The 14,953-nt window shown below is 46.9% G+C and overlaps 2 protein-coding genes across 2 annotated transcripts in view; one reads left to right on the forward strand and one right to left on the reverse strand.

Annotated features, from left to right (window-relative positions):
- LOC143955344 (uncharacterized) overlaps window positions 1-10,411 on the forward strand; it is a 52,713-nt gene extending 42,302 nt beyond the window's left edge. The window contains 1 exon segment of the mRNA XM_077465412.1: window positions 7,036-10,411. Coding sequence (XP_077321538.1) covers window positions 7,036-10,197 — 3,162 coding nt within the window. The 3' untranslated portion in view covers window positions 10,198-10,411.
- The window catches only part of LOC143955622 (uncharacterized), a 280,961-nt gene that overhangs the window by 127,755 nt on the left and 138,253 nt on the right, over window positions 1-14,953 (reverse strand). The gene's annotated exons all lie outside the window — the stretch shown is intronic.

Consider the following 14,953-nt stretch of genomic DNA (forward strand, 5'->3'; position numbering starts at 1 on the left):
ACAGAGAAGGGGATTATTGCGCCAGGTCCCGGATCACTGCCGACAGGTGTCACTGGCTCTGTGTCCTCCCGGGAAAAGGTCAGTGCTGGTCATACAGAGAGAGACCAAGGAGGGGGAGGGGGAGGGGGGGTGTGAAGAGATTCTCTGCAGCTCTTATTATGTAACCGCAAGATGCAGCTGAGGAGGACTACAAGTCCCAACATACCGGGCTGTGTGGGCTTACAGTTCTCCTCTGCTGAGCATAGCAGCTTTGTATGCTTGGACTTGTAGTCCTCCATAGTGCAGCCTTGCATGCTGGGACTTGTAGGCCTCCTCTGTAGTACAGTGCAGCCTTGCATGCTGGGACTTGTAGTCCTCTGTAATGCAGTGCAGCCTTGCTTGCTGGGACTTGTAGTCCTCTTCTGTAGCGCAGTGCAGCTCTGCATGCTGGGATTTTTTTCCAATATAAGACATACCCGGAAAGTAAGACATAGTGGGGCTTTTGGGGATAAAAAGAAAGTAAGACACCGTCTTACTTTCGGGGGAAACACGGTAGATAAAAATAGTGAGACCAAGTATAAGACTAAAGACATAGCGGAGGTATTCAGGGAATACTATGAGCAACTATACTGGGTTAAAAAAAAGGAGACAGAACAAAAAGAGAACATTAGAAGGGGGAAAATGAAAGAATATAAAGAATTAAAGAATATATAATAAACGCCAAGGTCCCTAGATTATCAAATAGCACAGGAATTGGAGACCCCCATAACAGTATCTGAAGTAAACCAAGCAATAAAAGAAACTACAGGAGGGAAAAGTCCGGGCCCTGATGGCTATACAATAGAATATTTTAAGAAATTTGGGGAAATACTGTCACCAAGGATATGTGCGTATTTCAATGGCCTAGGTACAAACTATGGTCTGGGTAAGGAAGCCTCTCTAGCGATTTATTACTACAATATTTGAAAGAAGGGAGCGAGGGCTTGATATGCTCAAACTATAGACCAATCTCATTGTTAAATACTGACATAAAACTGTTTGCAAAAATATTAGCTACTAGAATTAAAAAATTAGTCCCGAACCTGCTCCACCCAGACCAAGTGGGGTTTGTGGGGGGCCGAGAGGGAAGGGATAATGGAGTGAGGACATTATTGCTTCTCCAGAAAACTCAAGAGTGTAGAATCCCCAGTCTGCTCTTATCGATAGACGCAGAAAAAGCTTTCGATCGAGTAGACTGGGGATTCGTGATGGGCACACTGAAGGAAATGGGATTCGGTTCCCGAATCCTGAGTTGGATAAAAACACTCTATGACTGTCCAATGGCAGTGGTAAGTGTAACGGCTCCCCTAATATAAAGGGGGTTAACGCCATTTACGATGTTCCCTCTCCTAGGCACACATCCACTCGCTACCAATATCCACAGCTAAACGACCCTTTCCTATAGGAGCCGACACCCCTCTGGCAAAAAGACGAGACGCACTCTGTCTCTTCTGTAGTAGGAATGACTTTATTAAAGAGCAACATTGTAACTTTATACACAATTCAAGGCACATGCTTTAACATGAACAAGGGCCCAGCTCCACCCACACATCCCAAGACTCAACACCTCATCCTGACGTCTGCTAGGCTTCAAACGATCCCACCCAATACATATCTTTTCACAAAGGGTTGGCAGCCAGTCTGTCTGGCACTTTACAATACACACAAGGACAGACTTAAATGAACAATAGAAATGCAAAACAACTTAATTCCTCACAGCAATGATACTTAACCCCCATATACAGTATACATCCAATCTATATACAATCTATATATGCTTCAAACGATCCCACCCAATACACATCTTTTCACAAAGGGTTGGCAGCCAGTCTGTCTGGCACTTTACAATACACACAAGGACAGACTTAAATGAACAATAGAAATGCAAAACAACTTAATTCCTCACAGCAATGATACTTAACCCCCATATACAGTATACATCCAATCTATGTACAATCTATATATGCTTCAAACGATCCCACCCAATACACATCTTTTCACAAAGGGTTGGCAGCCAGTCTGTCTGGCACTTTACAATACACACAAGGACAGACTTAAATGAACAATAGAAATGCAAAACAACTTAATTCCTCACAGCAATGATACTTAACCCCCATATACAGTATACATCCAATCTATATACAATGTATATACAGCCTTGAATATGGCTATCACAGACCATATCGGGGGTTTCTTTTATTCACCCTGTGTCCAAAGTGACCCCACTGTCACAGTAAGGCTAAACGGTAATATGTCTGCCCCCTTTAGGATGTACAACGGGACTAGACAGGGATGCCCACTATCACCTATATTGTTCGTATTGACATTAGAACCACTGTTGGAGACAGTGAGGAAAAATCCTGATATAGGAGGAATAGAGGTCCGGGAAGAGACACATAAGATGTCCTATTTTATGTGACGAAACCCAGAATCTCTATGCCAAACTTGGTAAAGACGATCGAGCAGTATGGAGAATTATCAAATTTTAAAATAAACTCAAAGAAAACAGAAATGTTGAATGTCAATATGAGCAATAAAAAAGAACAGAATATTAAGGGGGAATTTCCCTTCCGGTGGAAGAAGGAAATTAAATATCTCGACATAAAATTGGCAGCCTCATTAAGGAAAATCTATGAGGTAAATTATATCCCCCTACTGGACGAAGTAAGAGAAGATACGAAAACAATAATGATAAAACCATTGTCCTGGATGGGTCGGATAAATGCCCTAAAGATGATCATACAACCAAAAATACTATACAAGCTACAGATGTTACCGATATATATCCCTCCAGTCTATTTTAATATCATTAAATCCTTAATAACCAAGCTTATTTGGAAAAATAAGAAACCTAGAATAGCCTTAGCCCTTGTACACACGGGTCGGAGATTTCCGACAACCAAATCCGTCGGATTTTGTCCGAAACTGTTGCATACACACGGTCGGACGAAGTTGTCGGAAAATACGATGGTTCAGAACGTGATGACGTTATTTCGTTACAACGAGACTACGTTCAGGCTAGTAGCTTTGGTGTAGGAATTTGATCTGAGCATGCGTGGCACTTTGTCCGATCGGAATTCTCTACACATGATCGGAGTATGTCCTTGTACACACGGTCGGAGATTCCGACAACCAAATCCGTCGGATTTTGTCCAAAACTGTTGCATACACACGGTCGGACAAAGTTGTCGGAAAATCCGATCTTTCAGAACGTGATGACGTAATTTCGTTACGACGGGACTACGTTCAGGCTAGTAGCCAATAGCTTTGATGTAGGAATTTGATCTGAGCATGCGTGGCACTTTGTCCAATCGGAATTCTCTACACATGATCGGAGTATGCCCTTGTACACACGGTCGGAGATTTCCGACAACAAAATCCGTTGGATTTTGTCCGTCGGATCTTGTCTGAAACTGTTGCATACACACGATCGGACAAAGTTGTCGGAAAATCCGATCGTTTAGAATGTGATGACGTAATTTCGTTACGATGGGACTACGTTCAGGCTAGTAGCCAATAGCTTTGGTGTAGGAATTTGATCTAAGCATGCGTGGCACTTTGTCCGATCGGAATTCTCTACACATGAATATTTCCGGCAAGTTGGAAACGTTGGTCCGACGGATATTCCGACGGAAACATTCCGATGCAGACCACACACAGTCGGAATATCCGACAAAACGCTCCGATCGGACACATTCCGTCGGAATCTCCGACCGTGTGTACAAGGGCTATGTCCGATCGGAGCATTTTGTCGGAAAATTTTACCAACAAGTTGGAAAAGTTGGTCCGACGGATAATCCGACGGAAACAGTCCGATGGAGACCACACACAGTCGGAATATCCGACAAAACGGTCCGATAGGACACATTCCGTCGGAATCTCCAACCGTGTGTACAAGGGGTTAAAGGTATTACAACTGGGAAAAGAGAGGGGAGGTTTAAAAGTACCGGACTTTAAGAAATATTATGAATCTATAGTGTTAACACGGGTGGCGGAGTGGACAAAACTAGACGATGAAAAGAGATGGGTGGCAATAGAACACAGCTCAGCAGAGACACGATTAGGAAGGGAAATCTGGATACCTCCAAAATATAGATTACTAGGACCAACAACACTGGCACTCACAAAAAAACGTGTTTAGAATATGGGACGGAATTCATAAACATAATAAATGGACAATACAATTCCCCATTAATGGCGTTAAAAGAAAAGAATTTATTCCCACCGGGGAAGAGCACTATGGGAGGGCATTGGATTAAAAGAGAAGACACTCAATCAGGGGCGTAACTATAGGGGGTGCAGCAGTCGCGACCGCAACCGGGCCCTGTGATGCAGGGGGCCCATGCAGCCCCCTCTACATATGGCCGGCAGCAGCATAGGCAGCTAGGGGTACCAGTGCACCATGCAATCGGGTGGCTGGAGGTGGAGGGTGACTAGCAGAGCTCCATGCTCGACTATCGCACTGGCTGCTCTTTAGTTGTGCATTCCCAGCATGACCTGTACCCCTCTCCTGCTCCATGCATTGCCGCTCAGTCCGATGTCTGTTCTCCCCAGCCAGAGTCTCCCTCCCCCCCGAGTCCGGCCCACACTGCACTGCATACTTCTCCCGGGTAAACAAACTTTAAGCACACAGATGCAGTGCAGCCCTATGAGAGCCCCCTGGAGGACACTGCAGGCTTGTCTGCCAGCCTCCCTCCTCCCCCGTCATACACAGATGATGGAAGGTCTTTCTGGGAGATATGCTGATCGCCCGTCCAGCACACTGGATGGAGCCCAGGCCAACATGGATGAGTGCTCGGCCTGCAGCTTGGTCATGGTGAGTGAGAGGACCCCATCCCCCACACACCATTACATACCCCCTCCATCTCCCCCTGGGGACAGGGACCCCTTCTCACCTGGGGGCAGGGACCCTCATCTCCCCTGGGGACAGGGACCCCTTCTCACCTGGGGACAGGGACCCCCTCCTCCCCTGGGGACAGGGACCCCGTCTCACCTGGGGGCAGTAACTTCATCTGCCCTGGAGAAAAGGACCTCATCTCTTCTGGGGACGGGGACCCCATCCTGCCTAGGGACAGTGCCCCAATGGGGAACCTAAAAATGTAAAAAAAAAAAAAACTACTGATACCAGTGGTGGAACTACAGGGTTCACAAAGGTCATACCTGTGACCACGCCCTGGAGTTCCACCGCCGGTCTCAGAGGGAAGGGCCCTGGTTGGGGTTCAGGGGGGGCCCTTTATGGTTTCTTGCATCGGGGCCCTAAAGGTTCTAGTTACGCCACTGCACTCAATTGAGACACATAATAAAAGCGGGCAAAATAAACACTTTAGAAACACTACAAAAAGGAAAGGAGTATATGGATATAGATGGATGGCGGTACCTCCAGCTCAGACATTTTGTCTCATCATTGCCACAACCGTTGAGAAGTGGAGAAGACCTAAATGTTCTAGAGCGGATGTGCGAAGGGAAAATAATAAGGGTAAACATCTCACAGATCTCATATAAGATGCTGGGAGGAATGGATGAGATGGAGGTGCCCACCTATATAAAAGAATGGGAAGAAGAAATAGAACCGCGAGGGGAGAAACAGAATATAGAAAAAAATGTTGCGCTTAACACACGGGACATCTAAAAACCTTAACACAATAGAAATGAATTCTAAAAGCCTTGTTAGGTGTTAGGTGGTATAGGACGCCAGATATGATGATGAGATATCAAGAAGATCAACCCGGGAATTGTTGGAGGGGGTGTGGACAACAAGGGAACGCGGCACATATATGGTGGGAATGCCCAAAAATTAGAAAGTTCTGGAGAGAAATATTTGATCTGATTAAAAATAACAACAGGAACTCGGGTACCAGAAAAACCCTTGGACATGCCTCTTCCACGGTACAGATACCCCAACCCAAAAGTATAAAGAGCCCCTCATAGGACATTTAATAAATGTGGCAAAGAGCCTGATCCCCAAAAAATTGGAAACAGGTAGAAGCTCCAAAACCGAGGGAACGGATAGAAAGAGTAGAGGATATGTATAGAATGGAGGGACGGGAAGAAGATGAGGAGAGTGGAAAAAAGAAATTCCGAAAGAAATGGGAACAATGGAAATTGTTCAAATTAACGAAGAAATATAGCGAGGTGGTAGGGCTATAGGAGGGCTGGGGGGGGGGTGGGGGGAGAGGGATGAGGGGGGAAAATAAAAGAATCAGGTGGGGGTATTGAACAAGGAGAAAGAAGTATTATATTTTTATCAGCCCGGAGGGGAAAGGGGAAGACAGCCACCCCCCTGCCAGCTCAGAAATGGGTACTGAAAAGGAGATTCCCCTCAAGGCTCAAGGTTTATGATGTTTTTTTCCTTGTATACCATGTTTAATTATGTGAGTTTTATATTTTGTGTATAAAAAAAATATTAAATAAAGAATTACAAAAATAACCCAATGATGGGGGTCTTCAGGATCAGTCCAGTCTTCATCTTGGTTGTTCTCCCCCCATCCTCACTCTCTGACCTCTGGTGGGGCTCAGCCCCGCTGTTATTCATGACTAAATCATGGACTAAATAAGGAAGTGCAGGACTTCTTGTGTTGGGAAGATGGCAATGAGTGATAGAGGGGGAGGGGACACTCGTCCTATAATCCCCTCATCACTGTCACTCCTATAGAAGACAGTTCTCGTTGTTTCCTCGCTCTCTGACTAAGGTCCATGAATAAAGAAATGATCTGGTAGGAGATCAGAGGACCCATTTACTAGTTACCTTGAGGGGGGAATTGTAAGATCCTCAGAGACAAAGCTGCCTGATGTGGGCGGAGTCCTGGTTTAGGGGAACCAATCAGCTCGTGTCTAGTAATAATAAGCTAAATGGTCCGGGGCTGAAGTGGTTAAACAATTCTACTTATAATTTGTCCTAAGTCACAACCTTTATATTTTTACCTTATAACAGAATTATCATTAGGTCAGTAGATACTAAAATTGTAATCGTATCTGTGGCCTGGAATATAATATGTATAATTTGAATGACTTTTGAATGATCCTCAGAGACAAAGCTGCCTGATGTGGGCGGAGTCCTGGTTTAGGGGAACCAATCAGCTCATGTCTAGTAATAATCTTTGCATCTCTATTTTAGTAGATGGACGGGAGATGAGGAAAACCTCAGAGGATTGTCTCACTTTGTCTCCAGACTGTAAAGTAGAAGATGAGGACATCACACAGTATAGTCCAGGAGAAAACCCGACTACCTCAAATGTCCATCCGGCACCACACAGTGTAGATGGACCATCGTATTCCTCTTATCCTGAGGAACCTCAGACTGTGCGGGACGGTGCCGGACCATCGTATTCCTCTTATCCCGAGGAACCTCAGACTGTGCGGGACGGTGCCGGACCATCGTATTCCTCTTATCCCGAGGAACCTCAGACTGTGCGGGACGGTGCCGGACCATCGTATTCCTCTTATCCTGCGGAACCTCAGACTGTGCGGGATGGTGCCGGACCATCGTATTCCTCTTATCCCGAGGAACCTCAGACTGTGCGGGACGGTGCCGGACCATCGTATTCCTCTTATCCTGAGGAACCTCAGACTGTGCGGGACGGTGCCGGACCATCGTATTCCTCTTATCCTGAGGAACCTCAGACTGTGCGGGACGGTGCCGGACCATCGTATTCCTCTTATCCCGAGGAACCTCAGACTGTGCGGGACGGTGCCGGACCATCGTATTCCTCTTATCCCGAGGAACCTCAGACTGTGTGGGACGGTGCCGGACCATCGTATTCCTCTTATCCCGAGGAACCTCAGACTGTGCGGGACGGTGCCGGACCATCGTATTCCTCTTATCCTGAGGAACCTCAGACTGTGCGGGACGGTGCCGGACCATCGTATTCCTCTTATCCCGAGGAACCTCAGACTGTGCGGGACGGTGCCGGACCATCGCATTCCTCTTATCCTGAGGAACCTCAGACTGTGCGGGACGGTGCCGGACCATCGTATTCCTCTCATCCTGAGGAACCTCAGACTGTGCGGGACGGTGCCGGACCATCGTATTCCTCTTATCCCGAGGAACCTCAGACTGTGCGGGACGGTGCCGGACCATCGTATTCCTCTTATCCTGAGGAACCTCAGACTGTGCGGGACGGTGCCGGACCATCGTATTCCTCTTATCCCGAGGAACCTCAGACTGTGCGGGACGGTGCCGTCCTTCCAACACATAAGAGGTTTTCCTGTCCTGATTGCGGGAAGTGTTGCCAGTCTCAATCCAAACTTAATATTCATAAAAGAACTCACACGGGGGAGAAGCCGTATGTGTGCCCTGAGTGCGGGAAATGTTTTTCAGATAAGTCCAATCTTTACAAACATCAGAGATCTCACACGGGTGAGAAACCGTATTCCTGTTCTGAGTGTGGGAAAAGCTTTGTACTAAAGTCACAACTTTCCACACATCAGAGTTCTCATAGGGGGAATAATTCAGGAGAAAACCCGACTACCTCAAATGTCCATCCGGCACCACACAGTGTAGATGGACCATCGTATTCCTCTTATCCCGAGGAACCTCAGACTGTGCGGGACGGTGTCGTACTTCCAACAGATAAGAAGTTTCCCTGTACTGAGTGTGGGAAGTGCTTCTATTATAAATCCAAACTTAATCTACATAAAAGAACTCACACAGGTGAGAAGCCGTATTCCTGTCCTGAGTGCGGGAAATGTTTTTCACAGAAGTCCAGTCTTTCCAATCATCAGAAATTGCACACGGGGGAGAAGCCACATTTTTGTCCTGTGTGCGGGAAATGTTTTTCAAAGAAGTACCATCTTTTTGTTCATCAGAAATTGCACACGGGAGAGAAGCCACATTCCTGTCCTGAGTGCGGAAAATGTTTTTCACAGAAATCCAGTCTTTCCAGCCATCAGAAATTGCACACGGGGGAGAAGCCTTATTCCTGTTCTGAGTGCGGGAAATGTTTTTCATGGAAGTCCAGTCTTTCTGAGCATCAGAAATTGCACACGGGGGAGAAGCCACATTCCTGTCTTGAGTGCGGGAAATGTTTTTCACAGAAGTCCCATCTTTCCGCTCATCAGAAATTGCACACGGGGGAGAAGCAACATTCCTGTCTTGAGTGCGGGAAATGTTTTTCACGGAAGTCCAGTCTGTCCACACATCAGAAATTGCACACGGGGGAGAAGCCGTATTCCTGTCCTGAGTGCGGGAAATGTTTTTCAGAGAAGTCCACTCTTTCCGATCATAAGAGAGTGCACACGGGTGAGAAGCCGTATTCCTGTAAAGATTGCGGGAAATGTTTTACAGTGAAGTCCACTCTTTCCTATCATCAGAAACTGCACACAGGGGAGAAGCCATATTCCTGTCCTGAGTGCAGGAAATGTTTTTCACATAAGTCCGCTCTTTTCCACCATCAGAAATCGCACACGGGAGAGAAGCCACATTCCTGTTCTGAGTGCGGGAAATGTTTTTCAGTGAAGTCCAGTCTTACCAAACATCAGAGATTGCACACGGGGGAAAAGTTGTATTCTTGTTCTGAATGCGGAAAATGTTTTACAGTGAAGTCCTCTCTCTCTGATCATCAGAAAGTGCACACGGGGGAGAAGCCATATTCCTGTCCTGAGTGCGGGAAATGTTTTTCACAGAAGTCCCATCTTTCCCATCATCAGCAATTGCACACGGGGGAAAAGCCATATTTTTGTCCTGAGTGCGGGAAATGTTTTTCGCAGAAGTCCACTCTTACCACGCATCAGAGATTGCACACGGGGGAGAAGCCGTATTCCTGTCCTGAGTGCGGAAAATGTTTTTCAGAGAAGTCCACACTTTCCAAACATCAGAAATTGCACACGGGGGAGAAGCCGTATTCCTGTCCTGAGTGTGGGAAGTGTTTTTCACATAAGTCCGCTCTTACCATACATCAGAGATTGCACACGGGGGAGAAGCCGTATTCATGTCCTATGTGCGGGAAAAGTTTTTCAGAGATGTCCACACTTTCCAAACATAAGAAATTGCACACGGGGGAAAAGCCGTATTCCTGTACTGAGTGTGGGAAATGTTTTTCACAGAAGTCCAATCTTACCACACATCAGAGATCTCACACGGGGGAGAATCCATATTCCTGTCCTGATTGAGGGAAATGTTCCTCACTGAAGTCCTGTCTTCCTGTACATCAGGGATCCCACACAACCCTCGAGGTGTATTAGTGAGTGCGGGAAATGTCTTGTATATGAATGTTGCTGGACATGTGGGGAAGAAGCACCCCCTGATATACACCTCAGATATACTCCATGGCTGATCTTCATCATGGAAGAAACAGTTGATAAGGAGATCAGAGATCACCAAAGACATGGATGAAGTGTTGTACCGTGTCGGCCATTGATAGCAGGAGAAAAATAAAAATGGAGTCCTTACCTCTCATTGGCTGAGTACATTTTGTGGTGTAAACTCTTCCAAGAGGTCTGTTTTCTCAAGTCGTCCTTCGGGACGAAACACGTTAACCCCACCACTTAAAAGGCGGTCCTCTAGGCCTTTTAAAATAAAAATGCAGTCATTACCTCTCATTGGCTGAGTACATTTTGTGGGGGAAGATTTCACAAACACTTACAGGTCTGTTTCTATAAAACCTTTGTAGAATGAATGTGTAAAGGAAATGTGTGAGTTGTGTATAGAATTGTATTGTATTTTGTATGTATTGCACACGGCACTAATAATGTTTTCATTACATGTTTTGCATTCTTTCCAGTCCTGATTAGAATTAGCCTGCCTATGTTACGCCCCTTGTATTAGAATTAGCCTGCCTATGTTACGCCCCTTGTATTAGAATTAGCCTGCCTATGTTACGCCCCTTGTATTAGAATTAGCCTGCCTATGTTACGCCCCTTGTATTAGAATTATCCTGCCTATGTTACGCCCCTTGTATTAGAATTATCCTGCCTATGTTACGCCCCTTGTATTAGAATTAGCCTGCCTATGTTACGCCCCTTGTATTAGAATTAGCCTGCCTATGTTACGCCCCTTGTATTAGAATTAGCCTGCCTATGTTACGCCCCTTGTATTAGAATTAGCCTGCCTATGTTACGCCCCTTGTATTAGAATTAGCCTGCCTATGTTACGCCCCTTGTATTAGAATTAGCCTGCCTATGTTACGCCCCTTGTATTAGAATTAGCCTGCCTATGTTACGCCCCTTGTATTAGAATTAGCCTGCCTATGTTACGCCCCTTGTTACCATAAACGTACAATTGCAATATTAATGTGACAGCTACGTAATCATGTGTATAAAAACCTTCAATTGTGTCGTAATAAAACAGAAGAGTTATTTGGGAAGATGCGGAGCGTTTCTTTTGTGTCTGTTCCCTACTGCAGTAGTTATTTATTTGGAACCGCTAATCAATATGAGGATAGGAGTCGCCTATCAATAAAATTCCACAACAAATGTGACGCGCATCCCCCCCAGTTGTGACCGGTATTGGTCCTATTTTATTTCAGTGATTTTCTATGATCATCGGCTCCGTCTAGTGGTAGTAATGTGGCACTGCAGTATTAATACCGCATTATTGCGCCATAATTGAGATGACGGTCATAGGAAATTGCTGTGATAATGAAAATACGGGCAGAATTTGGCACAGCTGGGCGAATGCTCGTCACATTAAAGGACATAAGATAATGAAACCAGCAATATTATACCAACCATTAATGTAATACAGAGAAAAGTGCATTTGGCTATTATACGGCACTAAGTATCACAGGCATTAGCTCCATCTAGTGGCCGAATGCAACATTCTCCATGTCCCTGAAGACCCCTTTGAGGGGTATGCCCACCGCGATGCGTGAAGCTTGGACGCTATATATTGGACAGGTAAGACAGGGTCAACCAAGGCCCCCTGATAAGGCAATACAGCCAGCCCTCCTGTACTGGGCCTGGGCCCAGACAGTTCAAAATGGGGGGGGGGAGGGCAGGCACTTGCTGAACAGGAAGGCCGGCTGTACCTTCTTATTGCAGATACCGATCCTCTTCTGACTTCCCCTGCAGTGCGGCCAGCTTCTCCCTCCAACTGCACTGCAGGGGAAGTGGTTCTAGCACGTGCACTCCTTCCATCTTCGGTCAAGGCCCCCACGTGCGCTCTTCTCCCCCGCAGCAGCTTCCGGCATCCCTCTTCTCCTCACACAGGGGGGATGTTTCAGGATGGAGAGCAGGGGAAGGGGCCAGTACATGTAGAATTTATTGGCCCCTTCCTTTCCTGAATGAACACAGTGAGCGATCAGTGCCAATCGCTCCTGTGTCCTTTCACAACTGAAGCATAGTAAAGGAGAGGCCAGGCTTGCTCTGACTACGCTTGCTATCTCTTATCCTGACCCTGGCTTGCTCTGACTACGCTTGCTATCTCTTATCCTTACCCCGACTTGCTCTGACTGCGCTTGCTATCTCTTATCCTGACCCCGGCTTACCCTGACTACGCTTGCTATCTCTTATCCTGATGCCGGCTTGCTTTGACTACGCTTGCTATCTCTTATCCTGATCCCGGGTTTCTCTGACTACGCTTGCTATCTCTTATCCTGACCCTGGCTTGCTCTGACTACGCTTGCTATCTCTTATACTGACCCGGCTTGCTCTGACTGCGCTTGCTATGTCTTATCCTGACCCCGGCTTGCCCTGACTACGCTTGCTATCTCTTATCCTGATCCCAGGTTGCTCTGACTACGCTTGCTATCTCTTATCGTGACCCCGGCTTGCCCTGACTGCGCTTGCTATCTCTTATCCTGACCCTGGTTTGCTATGACTAAGCTTGCTATGTCTTATCCTGACCCCGGCTTGCTCTGACTACACTTGCTATCTCTTATCCTGACCCCGGCTTGCTCTGACTACGCTTGCTATCTCTTATCCTGACCCCGGCTTGCTCTGACTGCGCTTGCTATGTCTTATCCTGCCCCCCGGCTTGCTCTGACTGAGCTTGCTATGTCTTATCCTAACCCCGGCTTGCTCTGACTACGCTTGCTATTTCTTATACTGACCCCGGCTTGCTCTGACTACGCTTTCTATCTCTTATCCTGACCCTGGTTTGCTCTGACTAAGCTTGCTATCTCTTATCCTAACCCCGGCTTGCCTTGACTACGCTTGCTATCTCTTATCCTGACCTCGGCTTGCCCTGACTACGCTTGCTATCTCTTATACTGACCCCGGCTTGCTCTGACTACACTTGCTATCTCTTATCCTGACCCCGGCTTGCCCTGGTGACCTTGCTTAACCTCTCTTCTGTTTTATATCCTGTTGCCAAACCTTGCCTGCATCTTGACCATTCTCTGCCTGCCTTTGATGCTGATATCCAATCCTCTGTTGCTGACCTGGCTCGTCTGATTCTGCATCCAGTTATCTATCTCCTCTGCCTAGTTCCTGGTGTCACTGGCCCTCCATCTACTGTGTTCTCTCCATCCGCTGTTCCTGTGGCCATCCGCTGCTTCAACTATCCAGCCCTGTTCTGGTTACATACCCAGCCAAACATCTCCGCAACCAATTGAGGATCTTGCAGGCACTCCTACCTCACCACGCTTTACAACTCCAGTGTGCTTTGCACTGTGGCAACTCCAGTGGTCCTTGAGCCGGAGCTCTGCATGAGGTCTCCTTCTACACGTCAGGCTCGGCCACAGGTACATGACCCACCTAGAACCCTTTATAAGGTACTATCCCCCCCCCCCCCCGACAGTTTGGGTTTGGAATCATGCATCCAGGTTTCGGACTGTCTGAAACTCGGACTGGACTATGACTTCCCAGCAAGGTTGCTGGCTCCAGTTGTCTAAGCCTCAAGTGTCTCTCACACACTGCCTAAAGCCAGCACTAACACCCCCTCCCCCCACATACAGACAGGAGAGGAGAGAGGGCTCTATCTGCTCTTCTTTCCCCCCAGCTCCTACCCCTCTGTGTCTGCCCACACTCCAATCCCCGGTGATGTGCCTCAGAAAAGTCAAGTAGGGGTGGGAAATTTTAAGCCCAGCAGCCACAGCTACATCTGGATGAGAGGTGCTGACTGCCAAGGGGTGGGTGAGTGAGCTCACCATCCATCCCTGATCTTTTTTACAATCGTCGGCTCCATCTAGTGGCCACATGTGTTATGTTGATATTTTTACGATTAAAGCGGAGGTCCACCCTAAAGTGGACCTTCCGCTCATTGGAATCCTCCCCCCCTCCGGCGCCACAATTGGCACCTTTCAGGGGGGTGCAGGTACCTGTACAGTACAGGAATCTGCACCCACTTCCTGGATATCTCTCTGCGGAAAGGGGCGTAGATTACGCCCCTTTCCGAAAGTCCCCCGCTGCCTGCTGGGAAACGCACAGATCCCAGAGGCAGCGGGTCCATCCTCATTGCGCAGCGCGACTCGCGCATGCGCAGTAGGGAACCGGGAAATGAAGCCGAAAGGCTCCACTTCCTGATTCCCATACCCAAAATGGCGGCGGCAGCACCCGAGAGACGATCGAGAGATCGGCTTCGGGTGCTGACATCGCGGGCGCGCTGGGCGGGTAAGTGTCACTATTTTAAAAGTCAGCAGCTGCTGTATTTGTAGCTGCTGGCTTTAAAAAAAAAGAAAACGTGGAGTCCCGCTTTAAGGTTTTTTTAGAAAACATTATGGCCGCTCGATGTTGCGGACGAATTATAGGGAATTATTATTTTTATTGAACTGGGACCAGAGATCGGCATGGCTGGGAAATGATTGTAACATTCATCTTTTTCCCCCAATTCACACAGAAGGAATGTACACGCACTTTCACCCGACACTTTTTGTTTACAAGTTAAAATCTGTATTTTGTTTTTATAGAAAATGAATTATAACCTCCAACATTATATACTGTGTATGTGTGTGTGTATAGAGATATACATATATACATATACAGTATATCCCCAAACATTATATACTGTGTATAGGTGTGTGTATAGAGATATACATATACACATATACAGTATGGAAAA

Source organism: Lithobates pipiens, unplaced genomic scaffold, assembly GCF_037356315.1.
Source record: "Lithobates pipiens isolate NorthernLeopardFrog02 unplaced genomic scaffold, aLitPip1_a1.2 Scaffold_35, whole genome shotgun sequence".
In the NCBI taxonomy this organism is placed as follows: Eukaryota; Metazoa; Chordata; class Amphibia; order Anura; family Ranidae; genus Lithobates; species Lithobates pipiens.